The 23,705-nt window shown below is 40.3% G+C and overlaps 2 protein-coding genes across 4 annotated transcripts in view; one reads left to right on the top strand and one right to left on the bottom strand.

Annotated features, from left to right (window-relative positions):
* Positions 1-10,263, top strand: part of LOC127653424 (C-myc promoter-binding protein-like) — a 39,295-nt gene extending 29,032 nt beyond the window's left edge. Inside the window, exons 21-30 of the mRNA XM_052140114.1 lie at positions 707-884; positions 2,622-2,722; positions 2,913-3,088; positions 3,198-3,293; positions 3,588-3,762; positions 5,348-5,602; positions 6,082-6,199; positions 7,480-7,642; positions 7,775-7,839; positions 7,967-10,263. Of these exons, the coding sequence (XP_051996074.1) occupies positions 707-884; positions 2,622-2,722; positions 2,913-3,088; positions 3,198-3,293; positions 3,588-3,762; positions 5,348-5,602; positions 6,082-6,199; positions 7,480-7,642; positions 7,775-7,839; positions 7,967-8,109 (1,470 nt within the window). The 3' untranslated portion in view covers positions 8,110-10,263. The remainder of the gene's footprint in view (positions 1-706; positions 885-2,621; positions 2,723-2,912; positions 3,089-3,197; positions 3,294-3,587; positions 3,763-5,347; positions 5,603-6,081; positions 6,200-7,479; positions 7,643-7,774; positions 7,840-7,966) is intronic.
* A 66-nt stretch (positions 10,264-10,329) lies between these two features.
* LOC127653367 (sodium/potassium/calcium exchanger 1-like) lies at positions 10,330-22,092 on the bottom strand. 3 transcript variants are annotated; one of them, XM_052140046.1, is made up of 10 exons: positions 22,055-22,092; positions 21,674-21,719; positions 18,270-18,350; positions 17,167-18,005; positions 14,437-14,545; positions 14,229-14,314; positions 13,881-14,138; positions 11,600-11,689; positions 11,236-11,402; positions 10,330-11,140 (listed from the first exon to the last, which is right to left on the bottom strand). In XM_052140046.1, exons 2-10 carry the CDS (start codon positions 21,693-21,695, stop codon positions 10,921-10,923), a joined length of 1,872 nt encoding a protein of 623 aa, XP_051996006.1. In that variant the 5' UTR covers positions 21,696-21,719; positions 22,055-22,092; the 3' UTR covers positions 10,330-10,920. The 3 variants fall into 3 exon arrangements, with proteins under 3 accessions (XP_051996006.1, XP_051996014.1, XP_051996001.1); XM_052140054.1 differs by lacking the exon at positions 22,055-22,092 and having other exon boundaries at positions 17,167-18,195; positions 21,674-21,720; XM_052140041.1 differs by lacking the exons at positions 21,674-21,719; positions 22,055-22,092 and having other exon boundaries at positions 18,270-18,594.
* Positions 22,093-23,705: the final 1,613 nt, after the last annotated feature.

Below are 23,705 nucleotides of genomic sequence, written 5' to 3'. Positions count from 1 at the left end.
TGCGTATGGGCCTGCGTAGCCGAGACTGTTCAGAATGCACACGATGAACCCTGTCCAACTTCAAAAGCATCTTCAATGGGCACGCGAGCATCAGACCTGGACCTTGGAGCGGTGGAAGAAGGTCGCCTGGTCCAATGAGTCCTGTGGACGGCCGTGTACGCATGCGCCATTTCATCTCAGTCAGCAGGATAGTGCGCCCTGCCACACTGCACACATTGTTTGGGAACAGTTTGAAGAACACGATAAAGAGTTCAATGTATTGCCCTGGGCTTAAAAATCCCCAGACCTCAATCCGATTGAGCATCTGTGGGATGTGCTGGACCAACAAGCCCGGTCCACGGTGGCTCCACCTCACAACTTACAGGACTTGAAGGATCTCCTGCTAATGTCTTGGTGCCAGATACCACAGAACCCCATCAGTAGTCTTGTAGTGTCCATGCCTTGGCAGATCGGCAGAGGACCAACAGTATTTTAGGCATAATGTTTTTGCTCATCAGTGTATAGTTGACTCTGCAGTTGGGGAAACCAACACACCAGCATTGCAAGCTGGACACCATCTTAAAAACACAATATATGCTGGTCTTTTCAGCAAGGGTAGCTCATTACACCAACTGGACCATTTTTTGCTAGCAGTAATTATTTTCCATATTATGTTTCATTGTGCCAACAAAATAAAAAAACATAATTTTGTGTACTTTGTTTCTAGGATAGCCATTCAGACAAACTGTTTTCAACTGAGAAAGACAATTATGCATCTCTACAAGGGGAAGGGGTGTTTTCATTCAATGAAGGACATTGTACGATTCCACCAACCACTGAATGTGAGCAGTACTTTGATAAATCAATGAAACAGCTCAACTCAACACAACAATCGGCATTCTCATGTAAGCAATCATAACTAAAGGTCGACCGATAGTGGCTTTTTACTGATAACTAAAATTGTGGGATAAGGTTGATAAACGATTAATCGGACGATAGTTTTTAGAGAATGTTAAAAAAAATGTCTTAGCCTTTTCTTGCTATGAGAGGCACAGACACAAAGACTGCAAGAGTCCAACCCTTGCGAAAATCGAGAGTTTATGGCAAATTTGCTGCAAATCCGCAACTGATAATGTTCACATGAAAATGAGCTTTGCTGCAATCTTGCACACTTATTTTGGGACTCTTATTTTGAATTGACTGAGACTTCACACATTTAGAATGCCCTAAATCAATTTCAGCATTTACTAAATTAAGCTTTTAACAGCCTATATTCACCAGATTAAGAATTAATCTGTGCTGACGGGGCACGTTTCCATTTAGTTTCCACATTTCCATTCCTTTGCATGCACTCTCTTCAATTTAGAACACTTGATTTATCTAAGCAAAATAACAAACTATGTGTAACGGTGGCCAGCTGATAGATAGCTGTGCAATGTGTATAAACCTCACTCTCCTGACCTCAAGAGGTGCACTAGCGACTGACGCTAGATTCTGTAGCCTTTAGCCTCCTTATTAGTGCACCTGGCTCCCATACCGGAGACGGTGGATCAAGTCCTGTGCGGAGCCAAGTCAAGTCAATTTTAGTCAAGTCTATTTTATTTGTATAGCGCCTTTCACAACACACATCGTTTCAAAGAAGCTTTACAGAATATCAGCATTAACAGACGATAAAACTGTAATGTCTATGAAGTCAATTAATCATCATTGTGTAATTTAGATAAAATACTATTTTTAATAGTGTTTAAAAATAATTAAATAATAATTGTATTAATAACCCCAGTGAGCAGCTGTAGGCGACTGTGGCAAGGAACACAAAACTCCATAAGATGTAGATTAATGGAGAAAAATAACCTTGGGAGAAACCAGACTCACTGTGGGGGCCAGTTCCCCTCTGGCTAACATTATGAGTGTAATGTAAATATTAATTATGTATAGGTAAAATCATGGTTTAAAATTATTAAACTAAGTGTTAAGGGTCAGTGATTAAACATCGATTGTGTTTGAAATGTAAGATTAATGACCAAAGTCTTTGAAGTCCATCTTGATTAATTGCAGAAGTTCACACAGATGCAATTGTCCTTGTTAATTGGCTGATGAAGGCTTTTGTTGGCAATAGTTAGTCTAAGCATTTCATTTTCAAGATCGTAGTCCATAAATAGACCGAGGAGCGGGTAGAACAGGAGTGTCACAATGGTGCCGTGACCCGGATGGGAGTGAGATTTAGGAGGGTGAGTGTAACGGGAGTCAGCTGATAGATAGCTGTGCAATGTTTATAAACCTCACTCTCCTGACCTCAACTGGTGCACTAGTGACTGATGCTAGAGGCTGTAGCCTTTAGTTTCCTTGTTAGCTCACTTGCCTCCTATGCCGAAGATTTCGGTTCGAGTCCTGTCCTGTCATATATGCATTGAAGTGAGAATATGGATAACGATTTACAGTGATTAAAGCAAATCTAAAGGCAGCTGTAATACTAAAAATCAAACTGCTTAGGTTTTTGTCGATAACCAAAAGTTCCAAAAAACTAATCGTAAAACCGATATATCGTCTGCATCTTGTCATAACAACTCTACAAACAGGCTACTGTAATATGCTCATTTAATCTTGTAATTTTCATATTTAACCCATATTTTCCTCTTTAGGCTGTATTTATGCACCTCAGGACTGCTCCTTCACAGGCAAATCTGGAACAGATTCCTCTCAGTATGCAAACAAAGACACAGTCCAGAACTATGCAATGGAGGTGATGCATGGTGATATTCTGCATACATTTGTATTTTATTTTGCTGGTTCTTATCCATCTTCCTTAACAACCGATTAAACCTTTAAAAAGATAATTATGCCCAAATTTTACAAATATTTACCACACCTCTAATCAAACGCCTGCTTTTTGACTTGCTTGTCAACAACATTTGTTGTTCTGTATGTGTCAGATCCTGATATCGAGCTGCTCACGGTGTAAGACATGTGAATGTGTTGTATATGATGAGGAGATCATGGCGGGCTGGACAGCAGATGATTCTAATCTGAACTCGACCTGTCCGTTCTGCGGAAACCCATTCCTACCATTCCTGAACGTGGAGATAAGGGACCTCCGGGAGCCCGGAAGGTTCCGATCCTTATTTATTGTACATGTAAATAGATGGTTTTAAACCGGTTTTGCTTCATGACCCATATTATACATTGGACATCCATTGGTTCTTTCTGTCCTTTCACAGTTTATTTCTGAAAAGTAGTCCATCAGAGAATTTGATGTCAACCTCATCGGACCAGTCAATACCCTGTTCAGCATCATCACTTCATGACAAATACAGGTGCCAAGACAACAAACATGTAAAGACAAAGTAGGGCTATCATGTTGACTTAAATATGTTTAACACCATTAAATGTATAAACAAGCCCATCATCAGCCAGGCTCTTAGTCAGGATCAGTAAATTACAGAGATCTTCTTAGCAATGTGTTAAAATTGAATGCACTGCACTCTATATAGTATTTAGACACAGTTCAGCAAACATTTGAGATTGTGATTTTAATTGTGTATTTTAACCCTACATGAAGGTAATGAAACGACATTGTAATCTGGACAAATGAACTCTTTTTTCCACAGAAGTTCTTACTCACAGTCACCAGGTGTGAAGATTCCTTCAAAACAGGTCACTTTGTGTTCGGAGGAAACACTGGTACACAGCATCCAGTCCTTTGGGTCTTTGGAGGAATCTTCTAGATCTGTCCAGTGCGCTAGTTCTTCGATCCCATCGTCAAGATGCCCCAAAGATGCTCTGGTAATTCACAAAATCCCAAACATATCATTGTTGTTAATGAACTGTTGAACTAATGTATTAGTAACAGTAGTTCAACAGTTTTTAAAATAATGTAACTTTTTCCAAGAAATTATCTACATTTTCTCCAGCAATTAGCCTGTTCAACTCACAATACACACATGCGTATTATTGGCGTAGTGGGCTAAAGCACTGAACTGGTATTTAGAAGGTTGCTGGTTCGATCCCCACTGCCACCACCATTGTGTCCTTGAGCAAGGCACTTAACTCCAGGTTGCTCCGGGGGGATTGTCATTCCACTAGATGGCAGCAAGTAGTAGGAAAACGTTTTTTTTCACATTCCATCACAATATACAGATCTGAAATGTAGGTGCGCTCTAACGCAGCTAAGCACTAACACCACTGACATCCAGTCTATTTTGGATCACATGCATGTTCCCCACTATTTCGCCAAATATCTCAGCCTCTGAATGGACTAGACGCTCATTCTCGATGCTGTTGAATAGCTGTGATCCTAAGCTTTGGGGTGATGTACTGTAGCATATTTTTTCATCAATAGTTGCTAACATATTTTGCAGATGATTTATTGATTGGGCAATTTTTTCTGGACATCTGAGATAACTTGTACTGTATATATTATATTTCACTTTATGATTAATTTGGTAATCATTTGAACTGTGGTATTAGGGCAACAAAATAAACTATGCAGTCACATTCCAGAAGAGCGAGAGCTTTTATTTGATATATTACTTGTATATGTAAGTGCTATGTAAAAAAAACTTTACGTTCATAATCATATTTCCACATTATCATCTCTAGGTGGCGCTCATTTGCAACGCAGAGGATTTGAGGCTTTATTTAGTTGCTTATTTAAAATTAATACAAAGTTATAGTATTCTATGACTAACAATTTAAGGGTGAACATATCGCATCACTTCTCATCATTGGAAAGTAGGAGTCATTCTAGTGAATCTGTTCATCCTGAATGGTCCTGTTACTCATATGTAGCGGTGGATAGTACAAGTAATTCGAGTGAATCGGTTCGTCCGGAACGGTGCCCTCTATTATATGTTGCGTTGAAAAGTACAAGTCACTATAGTGAATCAGTTCATCCTGTATGGTGCACTCTCTTATATGATCTCAGGAACATAGGCTTGAAAATGTTGGCTTATTAGGCATCTGGTAAGGATGCCCCCTTGACGCCTCCTTTTGGGAGATGTTTCAGGCATGTCCAGCTGGGAGGAGGCTTCGGGGAAGTCCCAGGACTAGGTGGAGTGATTCAATCTCCACACTGGCCTGGGAACGCCTTGGGGTCCCCCAGTCAGAGCTGGATAATGTGGCTCGGGATAGGGAAGTTTGGGGCTCCCTGCTGGAGCTGCTGCCCCCGCGACCCGACTTCGGATAAGCGGTTGAAGATGGATGGATGTTGGCTTATTAGGGCAGTATTGTACATCTCTTGTAAAATTAGATCTGAAATGAGTCTTGATGTCGATCTTTTTTTGGAAAATTGTATCCAAGACCATGCAGATCTAGATCTGTTTTAAGTATAATACCTACAGTATATAAAAACAGTGACTGTGTTTTGCAGAATGCTCTGAGCATGTCCTGGCGCTTGCATCATCCAGAGCCAGTAACGGTGCCATACCTGAGTCCGATGGTGTTGTGGAAGGAACTGGAGAGCCTGCTAGAGAATGAAGGCAATGGCATCATCTGTCACTCCACTGTGGTGGACAATCACCCAATCATCTTCTGGAACCTTCTGTGGTACTTCACGCGAATCGGCCTGCCAAGCAATCTGCCTGGTCTCATTCTTACGTCAGAACACTGCAACAGAGGATCACAGGTATCTCCATCCATCCATTCAATATCCATGATAATGTTCTGAACTTCACATGTGGTTTCTCGGCCTAGAAACCTGTGCGTGAGGGAATCTGACTTCATACATCCACTAAAACTCTCCAAGCAAACCAGTTGCAAAAATGACTCATAAAATTGAAGTTAGTTTTGAGAAAGCGCTTGATAATCAGTTATCCAATTGAGCACTTCTAATGTACAGCTCTGTTGTCATTTTCTGCAAATCAATGCTCTAAATGACAATATTTTTATTTGGAATTTGGGAGAAGTGTTGTCAGTACTTTATAGAATAAAACAAAAATGTTCATTTTACTCAAACATACTCCTATAAATAGTAAATCCAGAGAAACTGATCATTTTGCAGTGGTCTCTTCATTTTTTCCAAATCTTAAGATATTGTTGAGGTGTATTGCAAACAAAGCTGATGAGTTTTGTCATACCAACAAATGGATGATGCTCTTACTGTAGGTTCCACGCCATTGGATGTCTGAGGACAGCAAATATATTCGAGTGCAGCTTCTATGGGACAACCTTAAACTGCACAAAGACCAAGCCCAACCTTTATATATTCTCTGGAATACACACAGTGAGTACACCAAGACACATTTAATACACAGGGGATTCACCAAGAATGTATTGCGCTTGCTGATAGCAGGATTGTCGGATTTAAGAAATTGGTCACTGAATATAGGAAAATGTTGAAATTTGGCACACCGACAGGGGTGGGTATTAATAGCCCACTGACAAAGTTTGGGGTCCCTTGGCCAAACTCTATAGCACCACAACCAGTTACAATAAAATAACTTTTTTTATGCTTCTAACTTTTGAACCGTTTACCCAAAAAACAAAATTTTTATAAAATTTTTTGTCTATTTTTTCTGTTCAATGATTGTAATGGACCCCTTACATTTAATCTCCACCCATTACAGTGGCCGCCATCTTGGATTGTGACATTTATAGTTTTTGCGCTACTCTTCCTACAAACTTTGTCCAATTTGCCAAAATATTGGCTCAGAAGATCTCTAGATTAAGCTGCACAGAAATGATAGTACAGAATTTAGATTTTCACTTTTGTTCAAATGTTACAGCAAAGCAAATTTAAAAGTGTCGACGTAAAACAGGAAGTTAGGGTGTATATTTGCAATGCTTTGGTTTATCGAAACAGACTTGGTATTTGTTTCAATGGGTCAATGATCTGAGGGTGCATGCAAGTTTGGTGACAGTGCCACCTGAGTCAAGAAATCTGAAAAATGCCCATTACTTCTGAACTGTTTTGCTTAAAATCATGATTCCTTGGGTTTTAAGAATTTCTAAAAAAAAAAAAATGTCTGACATTGAGCCACAAGACCAAAATTGATCTGCATTCCCAACATTGGGCCAATAGCCCCAAAGCGTTGCCCTAAAACCCACCCTTAATAATCTGCCCTGTTGCCAACGCCACACACCCTGCCCATTTCTAAAGCAAGAGTGAAGCTGAAGCTGATGTATTAGACTCAGGAGGCTAGTTAGCCCTCAAAATAAACATGATGGAGATTGAAGCTGCCATTTGTTTGTTTGTTTATTTTGGTCATTGCTTGGAAAGCAAGAACTGACTCTATGATCCTGCCTCAATCCCCAGTTGGCCTTCTTAACCAAAGGGTAATCGGCGGGCCTCAAAGAGGCACGGTGAAGCCCAAGAATTGTCATTGGGAACGCAACTGGCCCTGGCACACACCAGCACGCCCCTCATTTGGCCTGACAGTAGAAATGCGGCTAATTACTTAATTACTGAATTGTGGGTGGTTAGTTAATAAGACGTTTTTTTCCAACTCTCTAAAATAACCCCACAGTATTTAAAAGTGTTTGATTGTTTTACTGCACCTCCAGGTCTTAGTTACCCAGTTTCTCGAGGTGTGTATAGACGAGACGGTGTGTTCAATGAGGATCTGCTGCAGACAGTGATCGAAAGCATTGAGAAGGATGATGTTTATACCCCTGTTTGCCAGCTGCTACAGCTGTTATCATACTCATCCGGAGCTCACAGAAAGAGGTGAATTGATATACAACACACAACAGACTCTTCACATGCACAGACGTTCTTATAAGAAAATATCCTGCAAGCATTTGGATGATTTAATATGAAACCTAACAAATGTCTTTCTCTTATTTTCATCTTTGACAGAAGTTTATACAGAGATATTCTCTTTCTGTGTAGAGTTGCACTCGGTGAAGAAAACATAGATATTGGTGAGTTATTGTTCTGTATGTTTGCAACAGTTAGGTGAACTTCTTTTGAGTGAACCATTCCTTTAACTGTACCGTTGATATCTTTTATGCCTTATTCTGACAATCCTCCTTACTGTCCTCATCTCAGATGTCTTTGATCGAGAGTATCAATCAGCATACGACCGCCTGAATCCTTCACAAATCAAACTCACTCAGAATTGTGACCGGCCGCCGAGCACTGCTATTAAAGAGTGCAGGAAGACTTTTGGAGAGCCTTACCTAAGACTATAAACTTTATCTGCTACTTTTTCTCAATGATTTTGATTATAAAGGGTTTTTAGAACTTATGAGAAATATAAGATCTGTGGTAAACATTACTTGACGATATGTGGATGTTTACACAGTCATACCTCAAACATGAATTTTGAAGCTGTATTGAATTACATAGTTAAAAAAAAACATTTGAGGGACAGTGGCAAGAAAAAGTATGTGAACCCTCTGGAATCAGCTGGTTTTCTGCATGAATTGGTCATGAAATGCGATCGCATCTTAAATAAAGTCACAAGGATAGACAAACACAATGCGCTTAAGCTAACAACACACAAACAATTTTAATCTTTCATGTCTTTATTGAACACATCCCGTTAAACATTCACAGTGCTGTGGAAAAAGTAAGTGAACCCCTATGATAAAGTAGAATTAGAGTCAGGAGTTGACAAACCTGGCATTCAATTAATGAAACGAGATCGGAGGTGCAGACTAAAGCTACTTTGACTTATAAAAAGCACTGAAACATTTTTTGTTTGCTATTCAGAAGAAGCATCTGCTGGTGTGGACCATTCCGCGCTGAGATATTCATCTGTCCACAGTTAGACAAACTGTCTATAAATGGAGATGATTTAGTACTATAGGTACTCTCTCTAGAAGTGGCCGTCCAGCCAAGATGACTCAAAGGACACACCACAGAATGCTCAATGAGGTGAAAAAGAACCCTAGAGTGACAGATAAAGACTTGAAGGAATCATATGAACTGGTTAACTATTCTGTTCATGGGTAGACTATATGGAAATCATTAAACTAGCATGGTGTGCATGGCAGGACACCATGAAGGAAGCCGCTGCTTTCCAACAAAAACATTGCTGCTGCCTAAAGTTTGCCAAAGACCACCTTGACACTCCACAATGCTACTGGGAAAATGTTCTATGAACTGATGAATTACGTTGAATTGTTTGGGAAGAACACGCAGTACTATGTATGACATCAAAAGGACACCACATAACAATATAAAAACATCATCTCAACAGTGAAGTATGGTGGTGGGAGCATCATGATTTGAGTCTAAACCGCTTGTCATCATCAAGGGAAAAATGAATTCCCAAGTCATATCAAGATGTCATACAGGATATTTCCAGGGTGTCTATGCACCAGCTGAAGCTCAGAAGTTGGGTGATGTAGCAGGACAATGAGCCTAAACTATAAGGTAAATCATTTACATTTACCCAACGCTTTTATCCAAAGTGACTTACAGTGCAATTATTACAGGGACAAACCCCCCGGAGCAACCTGGAGTTAAGTGTTTTACTCAAGGACACAATGGTGGTGGCTGTGGGGTTTGAACCAGCAACCTTGCTGATTAACCTTGCTGATTAACAGACCTGTGCTTTGGCCACTACACCACCACCACTCAGGCGTTCACACCAGACATGCTAAGTATATGGCTGAGCTGAAGCAGTTTTGTAAGGAATGGTCCAGAATTGCTTCTGAACTTTGTGCAAGTCTGATCCGCATCTTCCAGAAATAATTATAATAATAATAATTCCTTACATTTATATAGCGCTTTTCTAGGCACTCAAAGCGCTTTACATAGCATAGGGATGATGCGACGGCAGCCATAGTGCGTCCGAATGCCCACAACACACCAGCTATTGGTGGAGAGGAGAGAGTAGAGTGATGTAGCCAATTCAGGGATGGAGATTACTATGAGGTCATGATAGATAGGGGAATTAATATGAGGCCAATGGGGGGAATTTGGCCAGGACACAGGGGTTACACCCCGGTGGGATTTTTAATGACCACAGAGAGTCAGGACCTCAGTTTAACATCCCATCCGAAGGACAGTGCCTTTTTACAGTATAGTGTCCCTGTCACTATACTGGGGCATTAGGACCCACACAGACTATAGGGTGAGCATCCCCTGCTGGCCTCCCTAATACCACTTCCAGCAGCAACCTTGGTTTCCCCCAGGAGCTCTCCCATCCAGGTACTGGCCAAGCTCAACCCTGCTTAGCTTTAGTGGGCAACCAGGCAAGAGCTGCAGGGTGATATGGCTGCCTAAAATGCTTGATTGAGGTTATTGCTGTCAAAGGCGGATCGACCAGTTATTTAATCCAAGGGTTCACTTACTTTTTACACAGCACTGTGAATTTGTAATGGGATGTGTTCAATAAAGACATGAAAGATTATAATTGTTTGTGTGTTGTTATCTTAAGCACATTCTGTTTGTCTATCCTTGTGACTGATGAAGATGGGATCACATGTAATGACCAATTACTGCAGAAAACAGCTCATTCCAAAGGGTTCACATACTTTTTCTTGCCACATGTCATCAAGTAATGTTTACCACAGACATTATCTTACACATAAGTTCAAAAACCCCTTTATAAACACCCATAGGAAAATCCTGAGGGAACCCAAGTCGAATTACACTTCGGGTTCGCCTACAAATTGAAGTCACGGCTGAACACCTCTATTGTTAAATGTTTCTAGCTAACTGATCTTTTTTCCTCTCTATTATACTTCTTTTGTTACATGTTGATGTGTGATGTTAATAATTGTGATTTTTTTCTTCTCCAGAAATGAGGCAGTTAATAGTCTTTGTTTATTTAATGAAACATAAAAATGAGGCTATAAGTACAAAGTATCACAAATGGGAAAATAAAGTCAGCAAAACATGTCGATGGACAATTTGAGTTAAATGCATTCAAATATTTGAGTTGGATACACCCCAAAAAAAATCTGATTTTGTTTGCCTTAGAATTCGTCTGTCTTGCTTTTCAGGCATAGACTGAAATAGATCAGTAAACGAGCTCACACTAAACTCATTCACACTAGCAGCACACTGAGAAACAGGAAGAGAAGGTACAACATGAGCATAATGAGACCGAACGTTTTGTTGATTCTCCACTTGAAAGCAGCAATGGAGGCGACGCCAGTCAGCAGTATGAGGAAGAGCACTGCAGTGACACAGAAGAGGCCAGTACTGCTGACTGACACGGCACGACCACCAGTGAACATTGAATACAGCAAACACGGCACTGACAGCCTGGAGACACAGAGACAGAGCCAAGACATTAAAATAATAGTATTAAGGGTTCATTAGTGCACAATTATGAACATGAGAAAATACGTAAATCTCACCCGACAGTAATGTCGAACACATTGGTGCCCACGGATCTGGACACAGCCGTGCCACCCAATCCTCTCCGTCCCACTATAGCACTGGTGATGGCGTTAGGTAGAGAGATGCCCGCTGATAGGATGGTCAGACCCATTGCCTCCTCAGATACATCAACTGTTTCACTCACCTAAATAAACAGATAATAATGAGGACAGGGCAGCTGCAGTTAGACTGCAGGGTTGCCAACTCTCACGCATCTGGCGTGACACTCACGCATTCAGCCTCATTCAGCCTTGAGGCTGAATGCGTGAGTGTCACGCCAGATGCGTGAGAGTTGGCAACCCTGAGACTGAGGTGTATGAGGAAGTTATTGAGGATACATACCCGATGAGCCAACCACACCATGAAATAGGAGAACACCCCGATCCATAGGATGGAACCAAGAAACGTTCCCACAAAATGTTTTTTGGAGGCCTGGTAAATAATAGCATGCACACTGAGTGGTGGGAGTATGATTGTTATATTTTACTTTTAAACCATTGAAATGTTTATGTTTGATGTTTTAATAAATACAGAATATGGTCAAACTCAATTATGTAAAAAAAAGATATATTTGTTAGCATTAGCTAATGCATTCCTTATCATGAACTAACAATGAACACAATATGTTTTACAGCTTTTGTTAATTTTGGTTAATTTTAATTCATTAATATACTAGTTCATAGTTCATAATGCATTAAATAATGTTAACATATACACATTTGTCTTTTAAAATGAGTACAGTAAATGTAGTATTTAAAAAAAATATTTTAAGATTTACACATTTCAATTTCATAAAATTCCATCAAACTAAATTGGGTAATAATAATTACAATAAAATTAAATATCCTACATATTTAAAGATAATTACAGTAACAAAAAATAAACATTGCACAATAACATTTTATGGAAATTAAAATGGGTAAATCTTCCAAAAAAAAAATGGCTAAAATATTTTTTGGAGTGTAAACGTATTGTTTATTGTTAGTTCATGTTAATTAGAAAGCTGACCGCGCGTTCACACCAGAGCGTCAAAATCCGCTCTGGCTGCCCTGCCTTCAACGCTCGATGACGCTCGTGGACACTCTGACGTAGTTGAAATAGGCGGCAACGTTTGTTCAGAATGCTTTGTTTTGTGAACTATATTTAAAGGGGCCGCAATTTAAACATCCAGACATGTCGACCATTTACCTTTTGCCGACCTATCACAAGTAGCGTATATCCTCATGAACTCTTTAAAATGTGAAAATAAGAAATCGAACGATGGCTGAAAGTCATTAAATTTATAGTTGTTTGTTATCAAAATAAAATACATTTGTAATAATAACTGGTCTTGGTTGTTTTATATCCCTGTAAGCAAACAGGGACAGATCATATATTACCGGGAAACCCGCCACGGCAATATGTGATTGAAAATGAATGACTTCCGGTCGATTTGACTCTCTCGCCGCCTCTGGTGTGAATGCACGGTAAGGCTCTATTTTCTTGAGTGTGCAAAGCGCAGAGTTTCACGCAAAGATTGCATGTTGCGTCTAATCCGGTTTTCGTGAGTGCGCCAATTCTAACGGCAATTTTCGTGCCAGCGCAAAATGCAAGTGGGCATAGGGTGGAGTGTTTGCGCTATCTATGGGTATATGCGCACAAACTGTGGGTGTATTGTATGTTAATGAAGTGGCGCAAAGTGAAATTTGCTATTTTCCTGAGAAATAGGTATATGCTGAAGTCTTTAAAAAAACGTTTGGTTTTCAGTGCAAAGTCTAAAAGTAATAAAGTTCATGTTCAAACTCTGAAAATAAAATTGAACATCAAATAATGTCCCAGACATACACTGAAAGACGTTTTATGAACAAATCTTCATGAGATTTGTGTTAAACTATCTTTAGGTCATGGTTTATTTTTCAATTATTATTATTATTACTACGTTTGTATTTACAATTGCATACATTTAATTTGAATTGGTATTTTTCCACCTGTTGTCGAAGAAGTTAGAAAATGTTAAATGTTTGGATTTGGTATAATATTTTTATTTATAAAAAATCTTTGACCACTTTGTTATTTCAATGATATTATCATTTAGTTTCAAGTTTAATTTGAATTAAAAAATATATTTTTCTTTTAGCAAAATCGACCGGTAGATGTGAAGTGCATTCTGATTCAATCACTGTTAATACTAGCCATGATTTGTGTGTCAGTAGATTGAAAATGATTAATAAAACGTATCTATAATTTATGCCTGACATACAAAAAGGATGCAGTTAATGAACAAAAGAACGCAAGTCCATATTTCTATTCTTCTAATTCATTGTATATAGTCTATTTACACTACCAACATCTTATAAGTGTGCTGTCTTCGTTTATATCACTGATGCTTGAGGGAATGGACTACAGTATACGATAGGAGGCAAACACTGCAATAACCGGAAAAGAACCACAGTATGCAAAATTTCGCTAAACATACTTGCACCTAGACTTAGTGCATGCTTGCATGATAACACCAAAACGTCCTGGCCATGCCCATTGACGTTGCACTTATGACTTAAAGCATTGCGCAAGCGCTCTTAAAATAGGACCCCTAACGTTAACAAAAACAACCTTATTTAAAATGTTTCGCTTCTGTCAAACTGACCTGTTTGCGGACATCAGGGAGAGTAAAGCACAGCGAGACGGTGATGGGCAACAACAGAACATATGGAACATGAATGTGTTCCCGTTCCGGCCATTTAAGAGACAGCGGCTCATTAACATTCTCATCGTCTTCATCTTCATCTTCATCATAAGAGGCATCACTGTCATCCCCCTGAATGCTGCTGCTGCTGCTGTCATCATCCTCATCATCCTCATCTTCCTCGCTCTCAGAGCCCCCAGACGCCTCAGAATCTGAACTCTTTATATCATTCAAGTAGGAATTATCATTCACTGCTCTTTTTCAATCGATGTCTGTCGAACACTGTGAAGCCTGAATCAGACACTGTACCTGTTGTTCTTCATCGCTCATTTTGGAGGGTTCTGCTGGGTTTGACACCTGCACAGATTTCACTTCTGCTTTCCTCTTGAACAAACCTGCAGTCAGCAGTCACACATGAGATAATGTACAGTCATGTAATGTAATTGTTGCATATGCTGTGTGTTCATGTGTGCATATCTCTATATTAGTGTTTGAGTGAGTGTTTGTGTGGATATACCTTCTCTGAAGGGGTTGGTGGCGTGAATTATAAGCTGATAGATGGTGTTTCGTGACGTGCAGTTACGCAGATTATCTGAACCGCCTCCTCTGAACACATCAGGCCTTAACTAGACAACCAGATAAATGAATAAATGCACATCTATCCTTTTAGCTTGCACTGCACATACAGTACATGTTGCATATATGGACACTTTAGTGATTAACGTCCTCATTTACTTTCATTACATGGCAAAGAGTGGCGAAATTAACAAATTAACCTTTTGTGTTGCATGGAAACAACACGGGCGAGAGTGAATAATGGCAGAATCTTCATTTTTGGGTGAACTATTCCTTTAAAGCTAAATTATTATCTACCCAGCAAACACAGAACGTTCAAGGAACGTTCTCTTTAGGTTTTATTTTTATAGCCATAAACTAAAAATACATTATCAGAACCTCGCAGACATGTTTTTGTCTGACAACCTTATAGAAACGTATATAAAACGTTCTCTAATGGTTTATTTTTTCCATTCACATAACTATATTTCAATATTGTTCAAAAGTTGCAGAGGGGTTATTGATAGAATACAATGGCTGTATTCTGGTACAAGATGTTCCAGGAAATCTTACATTTTGAATCCATATTATGTGTGATGACTTATTTTAATGATTAATTTAACACTATAGTGCTGTGTGCATCAGATATGACACTTGTGAAGCATTTGACGGTTCCTGTTTCACTCTCTGTCTAAGCTGAAAAGCCAAACAATCTATGGTATGTAATTTTCACATGTTTACGGCACCATCTAGTGGTTATTTGTGGAATAAAAGTGGTTTCAATGTTTATATCGATCTATTTAAAATGATGGCAGACTTATGTGAAAAGTGACTCTTATCTTGTGCTTGGTTAAAAGTTTGTATATTATTTTATTGAAACCCACCCTTTGAAATCCATGTATCAAATATGATACAACAGGCTTTTGAGGAATATCTCTCAATCATTATTTCATTACATTCATGCCCACCACAATATAAAATCACAGGCCTTAGACAATTCTGACATATACATTATATAAGATATATTAAAGTGTGAACTAATATTTCTGTGTATTTTATTGAGGGATTGTATGTATAATGACTGATTGGGGATCTGTTAACTCTCAGCTGCACCATACTTGTCATACAGTACTATATATATATATATACACACTCACCTAAAGGATTATTAGGAACACCATACTAATACTGTGTTTGACCCCCTTTCGCCTTCAGAACTGCCTTAATTCTACGTGGCATTGATTCAACAAGGTGCTGAAAGCATTCTTTAGAAATGTTGGCCCATATTGATAGGATAGCATCTTGCAGTTGATGGAGATTTGTGGGATGCACATCCAGGGCACGAAGCTCCCTTTCCACCACATCCCAAAGATGCTCTATTGGGTTGAGATCTGGTGACTATGGGGGCCATTTTAGTACAGTGAACTCATTGTCATGTTCAAGAAACCAATTTGAAATGATTCGAGCTTTGTGACATGGTGCATTATCCTGCTGGAAGTAGCCATCAGAGGATGGGTACATGGTGGCCATAAAGGGATGGACATGGTCAGAAACAATGCTCAGGTAGGCCGTGGCATTTAAACGATGCCCAATTGGCACTAAGGGGCCTAAAGTGTGCCAGGAAAACATCCCCCACACCATTACACCACCACCACCAGCCTGCACAGTGGTAACAAGGCATGTTCTCATTCTGTTTACGCCAAATTCTGACTCTGCCATCTGAATGTCTCAACAGAAATCGAGACTCATCAGACCAGGCAACATTTTTCCGGTCTTCAACTGTCCAATTTTGGTGAGCTCTTGCAAATTGTAGCCTCTTTTTCCTATTTGTAGTGGAGATGAGTGGTACCCGGTGGGGTCTTCTGCTGTTGTAGCCCATCCGCCTCAAGGTTGTGCGTGTTGTGGCTTCACAAATGCTTTGCTGCATACCTCGGTTGTAACGAGTGGTTATTTCAGTCAAAGTTGCTCTTCTATCAGCTTGAATCAGTCGGCCCATTCTCCTCTGATCTCTAGCATCAACAAGGCATTTTCAGCCCACAGGACTGCCGCATACTGGATGTTTTTCCCTTTTCACACCATTCTTTGTAAACCCTAGAAATGGTTGTGCGTGAAAATCCCAGTAACTGAGCAGATTGTGAAATACTCAGACCGGCCCGTCTGGCACCAACAACCATGCCACGCTCAAAATTGCTTAAATCACCTTTCTTTCCCATTCTGACATTCAGTTTGGAGTTCAGGAGATTGTCTTGACCAGGACCACACCCCTAAATGCATTGAAGCAACTGCCATGTGATTGGTTGTTTAGATAATTGCATTAATGAGAAATTTAACAGGTGTTCCTAATAATCCTTTAGGTGAGTGTATATGCTAAAGTGTTTGTTGCTAGCTAGCAATAAGCTGCAAGTTTTGAACAGATCAACTTTAAATTAGGTTAACTCAATTAATTTAGGTTTTCGTTACACAAAATATTTCAGTTTTATTTTGATATCACAGAAGCTAATTTTCATCGTGTGGAACCACAATTTAAATGGACAAATGTATTTTCAGTGTAAATGGAACATTCTATATCCATACAAAATGGCTAACCTTAAGAGAATGTTAGAAAGTCTGATTTGGAAACCAAAAACTAACATTACCGGAACGTTCTGGGAACCAAATAATTGTTTGCTAGGTAAACAAAGCTCCCCCTTACCTCTTCAGGGTCATCAATGGCGAGAACTTTAGCAATGTTGTCGTGTTTTTGAAGGTACAATTTAACTGTTCCTTCTAGAAGCCCATCATACTTCATGACGACCACGTATGCCAAACATCCCAGCAGTAGCAGTACACTTTCCCACCAGGTGATGATGTCATCCAGGAAAAACACAATGAGCATTAGCAGGTCAAATGTGTAGTAGGTGACATCCCTAAGTAGTGGCCACCAAGCCAGACTAAGCATCTCCTCTGAGAACAAAGCACACATGCCAATAACAACGAGAATGTTGAAAAATCCTGACCCCACAATGGCTCCAAAACCCACATTACTATGGGAGAGAAAGATACCGATGAGCGAGGTGAAGAACTCCGGAGCAAAGCCCCCTGAGATCAGGAAGTTGGCTCCTGCGAGTTCTTCTGGGATGTGGAGCTTTTCCGTAACGATTCCAAGAGCTGGAACAAAGAATTCCTCACATACGATGGCTAAGGCAAAAAACATATAAACCATGCCAGAAATATGAAGAAGAACCCAACCGTGCCTCCGTTGTTCCAATGTAAAGAGGTCTTCAGGATAGAATCCTTTCCTGTGAGGGGCTTCGCCAGGAGGTGGTGGACTACTGTTCAATTTTGGAGTGACTGTGGTGAAGACTGTCACTTGAGAACTGTTGGCAGTAGGTTTGGGTAACTGGCCTATATAAATACATCGTGAATAATCTCGTGTTTTGATAGCAGAACTCATGGCCAAGTCCGTCCTTGCTTCATAAGATGCCTTTAGATTCCGTGCTTCATCAGCCTCCTCTTTTTGAACTTTTCTCTTCCATAGCTCCTCGTTTCTGCCTGTTGAAACCCAGTAGATCCAACAAACCAGCATTATCAAGATAAAACTGAGTATTTGGCAGAACTTCAGCCATTTCCTTTGGAACCGATTCATTGATACAGTAACTGGAATACAGTCCTATATACAGCTTAAATACTGATGTCAAAATCTGGAGAAATGCAAGTATGAATATTCAGTCATCAGTTGAACCTAGAAGAACAACTCCAATTATTTGTTGAGTGGATGAAGGTGAAATTAAGCATGCACATGCCAAGTAATATTACCCTGAAGAAAGAGAGGTGATCTAATAGAAATGTTGATGTAAATGTGCAGCGTTGTAGTAGTCACACAAGCCGGATCATAGCCTGAGAAAAAAAACACAATAGATATTGAAAACAATTGCACATCCCTGATGAAAAATCTATTGGTTTCCATAACAAATACCATTACAAGTGTTGTGGGTGTTGGGCCATATTCCATTAGGATTTAATGGTTTGCATTGGTTTCCATTACATTTATGTATTGGTCCAGAGGGGAACTGGCTCCCCCAGCAGAGACAGATTTATTTTTTGCTTGCTACAGTCACTTTTGGGCTTAAAGAAAAAAACATTAAGGTGTGATTTTTTAGTGAAACTGTTCATGACATTTATTAGATTACAGACTTTACAATATGATTTTCTGTAAAGCTGCTTTGAAGCAACTTGAACTCCACTCAAAATCCGCGTATTGAAATTCTTCGCCACCAGAAGTCCATTGCGCGAAATTCACGACAGCATGGATTCCCATTGAGATGACTGTATTTCACCTACGGAATTTAAGGCACGGTCACACATACAGTGAGGGCAAAAAGTATTTGATCCCCTGCTGATTTTGTACGTTTTCCCACTGACAGAGAAATGATCAGTCTATAATTGTAATGGTAGGTTAATTTAACAGTGAGAGACAGAATAACAACCAAAAAATCCAGAAAAACGCATGTCAAAAATTTTATAAATTGAATTGCATTTTCATGAGGAAAATTGCATATTCGATCCCCTCTCAATCAGAGATTTCTGGCTCCCAGGTGTCTTTTATACAGGTAGCGAGCTGAGATTAGGAGCACACTCTTAAAGGGAGTGCTCCTAATCTCAGCTTGTTACCTGTATAAAAGACACCTGTTCACAGAAGCAATCAATCAGTTCCAAACTCTCCACCATGGCCAAGACCAAGGAGCTGTCCAAGGATGTCAGGGACAAGATTGTAGATCTACACAAGGCTGGAATGGGCTACAAGACCATCGCCAAGCAGCTTGGTGAGAAGGTGACAACAGTTGGTGTGAGTATTCGCAAATGGAAGGAACACAAAAGAACTGTCAATCTCCCTCGGTCTGGGGCTCCATGCAAGAGCTCTACACGTGGAGTTGCAATGATCATGAGATCGGTGAGGAATCAGCCCAGAACTACACGGGAGGATCTTGTCAATGATCTCAAGGCAGCTGGGACCATAGTCACCAAGAAAACAATTGGGAACACACTACGCCGTGAAGGACTGAAATCCTGCAGTGCCTGCAAGGTCCCCCTGCTCAAGAAAGCACATGTACAGGCCCGTCTGAAGTTTGCCAATGAAAATCTGAATGATTCAGAGGAGAACTGGGTGAAAGGGTTGTGGTCAGATGAGACCAAAATCGAGCTTTTGGCATCAACTCAACTCACCGTGTTTGGAGGAGGAGGAATGCTGCCTATGACCCCAAGAACACCATCCCCACCCTCAAACATGGAGGTGGAAACATTATGCTTTGGGGGTGTTTTTTCTGCTAAGGGGACAGGACAACTTCACCGCATCAAAGGGACGATGGACGGGGCCATGTACCATAAAATCTTGGCTGAGAACCTCCTTTCAGCCAGGGCATTGAAAATGGGTCTTGGATGGGTATTCCAGCATGACAATGACCCAAAACACACGGCCAAGGCAACAAAGGAGTGGCTCAAGAAGAAGCACATTAAGGTCCTGGAGTGGCCCAGCCAGTCTCCAGGCCTTAATCCCATAGAAAATCTGTGGAGGGAGCTGAAGGTTCGAGTCGCCAAACGTCAGCCTTGAAACCTTAATGACTTGGAGAAGATCTGCAAAGAGGAGTGGGACAAAATCCCTCCTGAGATATGTGCAAACCTAGTGGCCAACTACAAGAAAATTCTGACCTCTGTGATTGCCAACACGGGTTTTGCCACCAAGTACAGCTTTCTATTTGTCAAGCGGTGAAAGGTCATCAACAAAGTTCACCAAAATTGAACTCCAAGCGAAATCCGCGAGAGGAAATTCCACGCCACCGGAAGTCCATCGTGTGAATTTCAGGATTGCGCGGATTCCCATTGAGATGACTGTATTTCACCGGGCAAAAGTTGTCTTTATTAAACATGACTTGAAATGTGAAGTTATGGGCTTTTTACTCTAATATCCATGTTCAATGAACATAGTTATCTTGAAAATCTATAGACTTAAGAATTTAAATGTTATATGACTGAATACAAAATGAAGAGCACAAGGAATAATCCCCTGAGCTTGAATAATTTAATTAGGTTTCCTTGGTCGAAGGGAACTTACGGGGGCATTTAAATAGATTTAGAGGTTTTAGCTCTTTTGTAGTATTATCAACTGATCAAGACCTAAAACAAAAAGTGTGTTGCACGTTTGTTCTGATTGGGTGTATGGGGGGTATGGGGGTTTTTCTGATTGGGTGTATGGGGGGTATTCTGATTGGGTGTATGGGGGTATGGGGTTGTTCTGATTGGGTGTATGGGGGGTATTCTGATTGGGTGTATGGGGGTATGGGGGTTGTTCTGATTGGGTGTATGGGGGTATTCTGATTGGGTGTATGGGGGGTATTCTGATTGGGTGTATGGGGGTATGGGGTTGTTCTGATTGGGTGTATGGGGGGTATTCTGATTGGGTGTATGGGGGTATGGGGGTTGTTCTGATTGGGTGTATGGGGGTATTCTGATTGGGGGTATGGGGGTTGATTCTGATTGGGTGTATGGGGGGTATGTTCTGATTGGGTGTATAGGGGTGTATGGGGGTTGTTCTGATTGGGTGTATGGGGGTTGTTCTGACTGTGTGTATGGGGGTATTCTGATTGGGTGTATGGGGGGTATGGGGGTTGTTCTGATTGGGTGTATGGGGGTATGGGGGTTGTTCTGATTGGGTGTATTGGGTATGGGGGTTGTTCTGATTGGGTGTATGGGGGGTATGGGGGGTATTCTGATTGGGTGTATGGGGGTATGAGGGTTGTTCTGATTGGGTGTATGGGGGTATGGGGGTTGTTCTGATTGGGTGTATGGGGGGTATGGGGGGTATTCTGATTGGGTGTATGGGGGTATGAGGGTTGTTCTGATTGGGTGTATGGGAGTTGTTCTGATTGGGTGTATGGGGGGTATGGGGTTGTTCTGATTGGGTGTATGGGGGTGGGGACAATGCTAAATACAAACAATAAAATACAATTTAATTATGCAAAGTTAGGATAGCAAAATAAATAGGATTAGCAACCTCCCATATCTTTTGTAGTTGACGACAAAGGCCATGAAACCAATCAAACTGACGTAAATGTACATATTTTGACATGAATTCACATTTCAATTAGTAGAAGGTAGATAAATGACCATTCTTCTTTCTTTGGACAACATTAACAACACTGCACAAGGTAAAAGAATACACGTACCAGACTGCATTGTGTCGTCCATGCGTTAAGGGCGGTGAATCATTGCCTTAATAAATCAAACAAAATGCATTTTTATTTTCAGTGTTTTACATTTAAAGTACATTTGTTCTTGTATGATTACAAATGACCAATCGCTTGATATCCCATGTAAAATCTGGTTCCTGATGTAAACAACGTCAATGAACGAATACATTTCTAGTCTAGAGTTTAAATCTAATCTAAACTAGTCGGGTCTTTTATGATTCCCTTTGTTTTACATTCTCATTGCTTTATAACTTAAAGTTAAGTAACTAACAGTTCCTATCTACATGACAGGTGCACTATGAAATATTAAGACCCTTAGCAAACTGACTTTGATAGTTGTTATGAAATCATACATACCATTGACTGCTGTCGATATGTAAATACTTCGAGTGTCTGTGCACAGAATGATAAGTAGGTTACACCGGACAGCTCTTGAGGGCTCTGCTTAAATCTTCAACAGATGTTAAAGGAGATTATAATATTAATCTGCTGCAGTAAATCAATGTCATACCATCTTGGAACTTAGACGGTGCAATGAAATTCATCTGGCAATAAACTCGAATGAGGTGTTCAATCATTTTGAATAACTAACTGTGCATGTTCAAATCTACTTGGCTTTATCTTCAAATGAAATCCGACATGAGTAAAGCTTTTGGCATTTATGGAAGTACGCAACCTCCATGGTCATCTTTTCGTCAAGACAACAGTTGCATTCAAACACATCAATTAAACGTACGTGTACATAAAATATAGTTAATGTGAACCTTTATGTTGTGTTGTGGTCATTTTTGGGCGGCACAGTTGCTCAGTGGTTAGCAAGAAGGTCGAAGGTTCGAGTATCGGCCCAACTAGGGCCTTTCTGTGGGGAGTTTGCATGTTCTCACAATGTTTATGTGGGTTTCCTCCAAAAAAACATGCAGGTTAAGTGAATTAGAGACTCTAAATTACCCCGTATGTGTGTGTGTGTGTGTGTGAGAGTCCCACAGCCGCTGGGGGTTGCATCAGTAAGGACATCCGGTGTAAAACTTGTGCCAAATCAAAAATATATATACAGACCATCATGAAGCGGACCCTGCACCTACGTGGGACAAACGCTAGGATACGCTACACTCTTTCTCTCTCTCTCTCACTCACTAACTCACACACACTCTCTCTCTCTCACACACACACACTTACACTCTCTCTCTCACACACACACACCAAAACACACTTACATACACTCACACTCTCGCGCTCTCTCTCTCACACACACACACACCAAAACACACTTACATACACTCACTCTCTCTCGCTCTCTCTCTCTCTCTCTCACACACACACATATATATACGTATATATACAGCGTTGAGCACCCTTTTTTGTGTCGTCTTTTCATGTACATTCATTATTTCAAGATCTCCTTATATTATATGTTGTGTTTGGGCTCATTTGAATCAGGACAGTCTGCTGTAAGTTATGAAATGTTGTCGTCTCGGTTATATTCACAACTCTTCACTTTTTCCACATTTTGTTTTTACAGCCTTATTCCAAAATGGCTTAAATTCATTATTTTCCTCAAAATTCTACAAACAATATCCCATAATGACAATGAGAAAGAAGTTTGTTTGAAATCTTTGCAAATGTATTACAAATTTAAAATTAAATAAATCACATGTACATAATTATTCACACCCTTTGCTCAATACTTTGTTGAAGCACCTTTGGCACCAATTACAGCCTCAAGTGTTTTTGTGTATGATGCTACAAGCACCTATTTTTGGGCAGATTCTCCCATTCTTCTTTGCAGGACCTCTCAAGCTCCATCAGGTTGGATGGGGAGTGTCAGTGCACAGCCATTTTCAGATCTCTCCAGAGATGTTCAATCGGGTTCAAGTCTGGGCTCTGGCTGGGCCACTCAAGGACATTCACAGAGTTGTCCCATAGCCACTCCTTAGTTATCTTGACTGTGTGTTTAGGGCCGTTGTCCTGTTGGAAGATGAACCTTCACCCCTGTCTGAGGTCCAGAGCG

The sequence above is a fragment of the Xyrauchen texanus genome, chromosome 2 (assembly GCF_025860055.1).
Source record: "Xyrauchen texanus isolate HMW12.3.18 chromosome 2, RBS_HiC_50CHRs, whole genome shotgun sequence".
Lineage (NCBI taxonomy): Eukaryota > Metazoa > Chordata > Actinopteri > Cypriniformes > Catostomidae > Xyrauchen > Xyrauchen texanus.
Note: the sequence above shows the minus strand (reverse complement) of the source record. Positions and strands in the feature narration are given on the sequence as shown.

Bases quoted from the DNA above. Each gene is read 5' to 3' on its own strand.
- LOC127653367 (XM_052140041.1), bottom strand. From the start codon at position 18,465: ATGGAATATGGCCCAACACCCACAACACTTGTAATGGTATTTGTTATG. The intron at 18,006-18,269 runs GTAATATTACTT...GGGTTTCAACAG, and splicing joins ATCACCTCTCTTTCTTCAGG to GCAGAAACGAGGAGCTATGG. The intron at 11,403-11,599 runs GTATGTATCCTC...CTGTTTATTTAG, and splicing joins TGGTGTGGTTGGCTCATCGG to GTGAGTGAAACAGTTGATGT.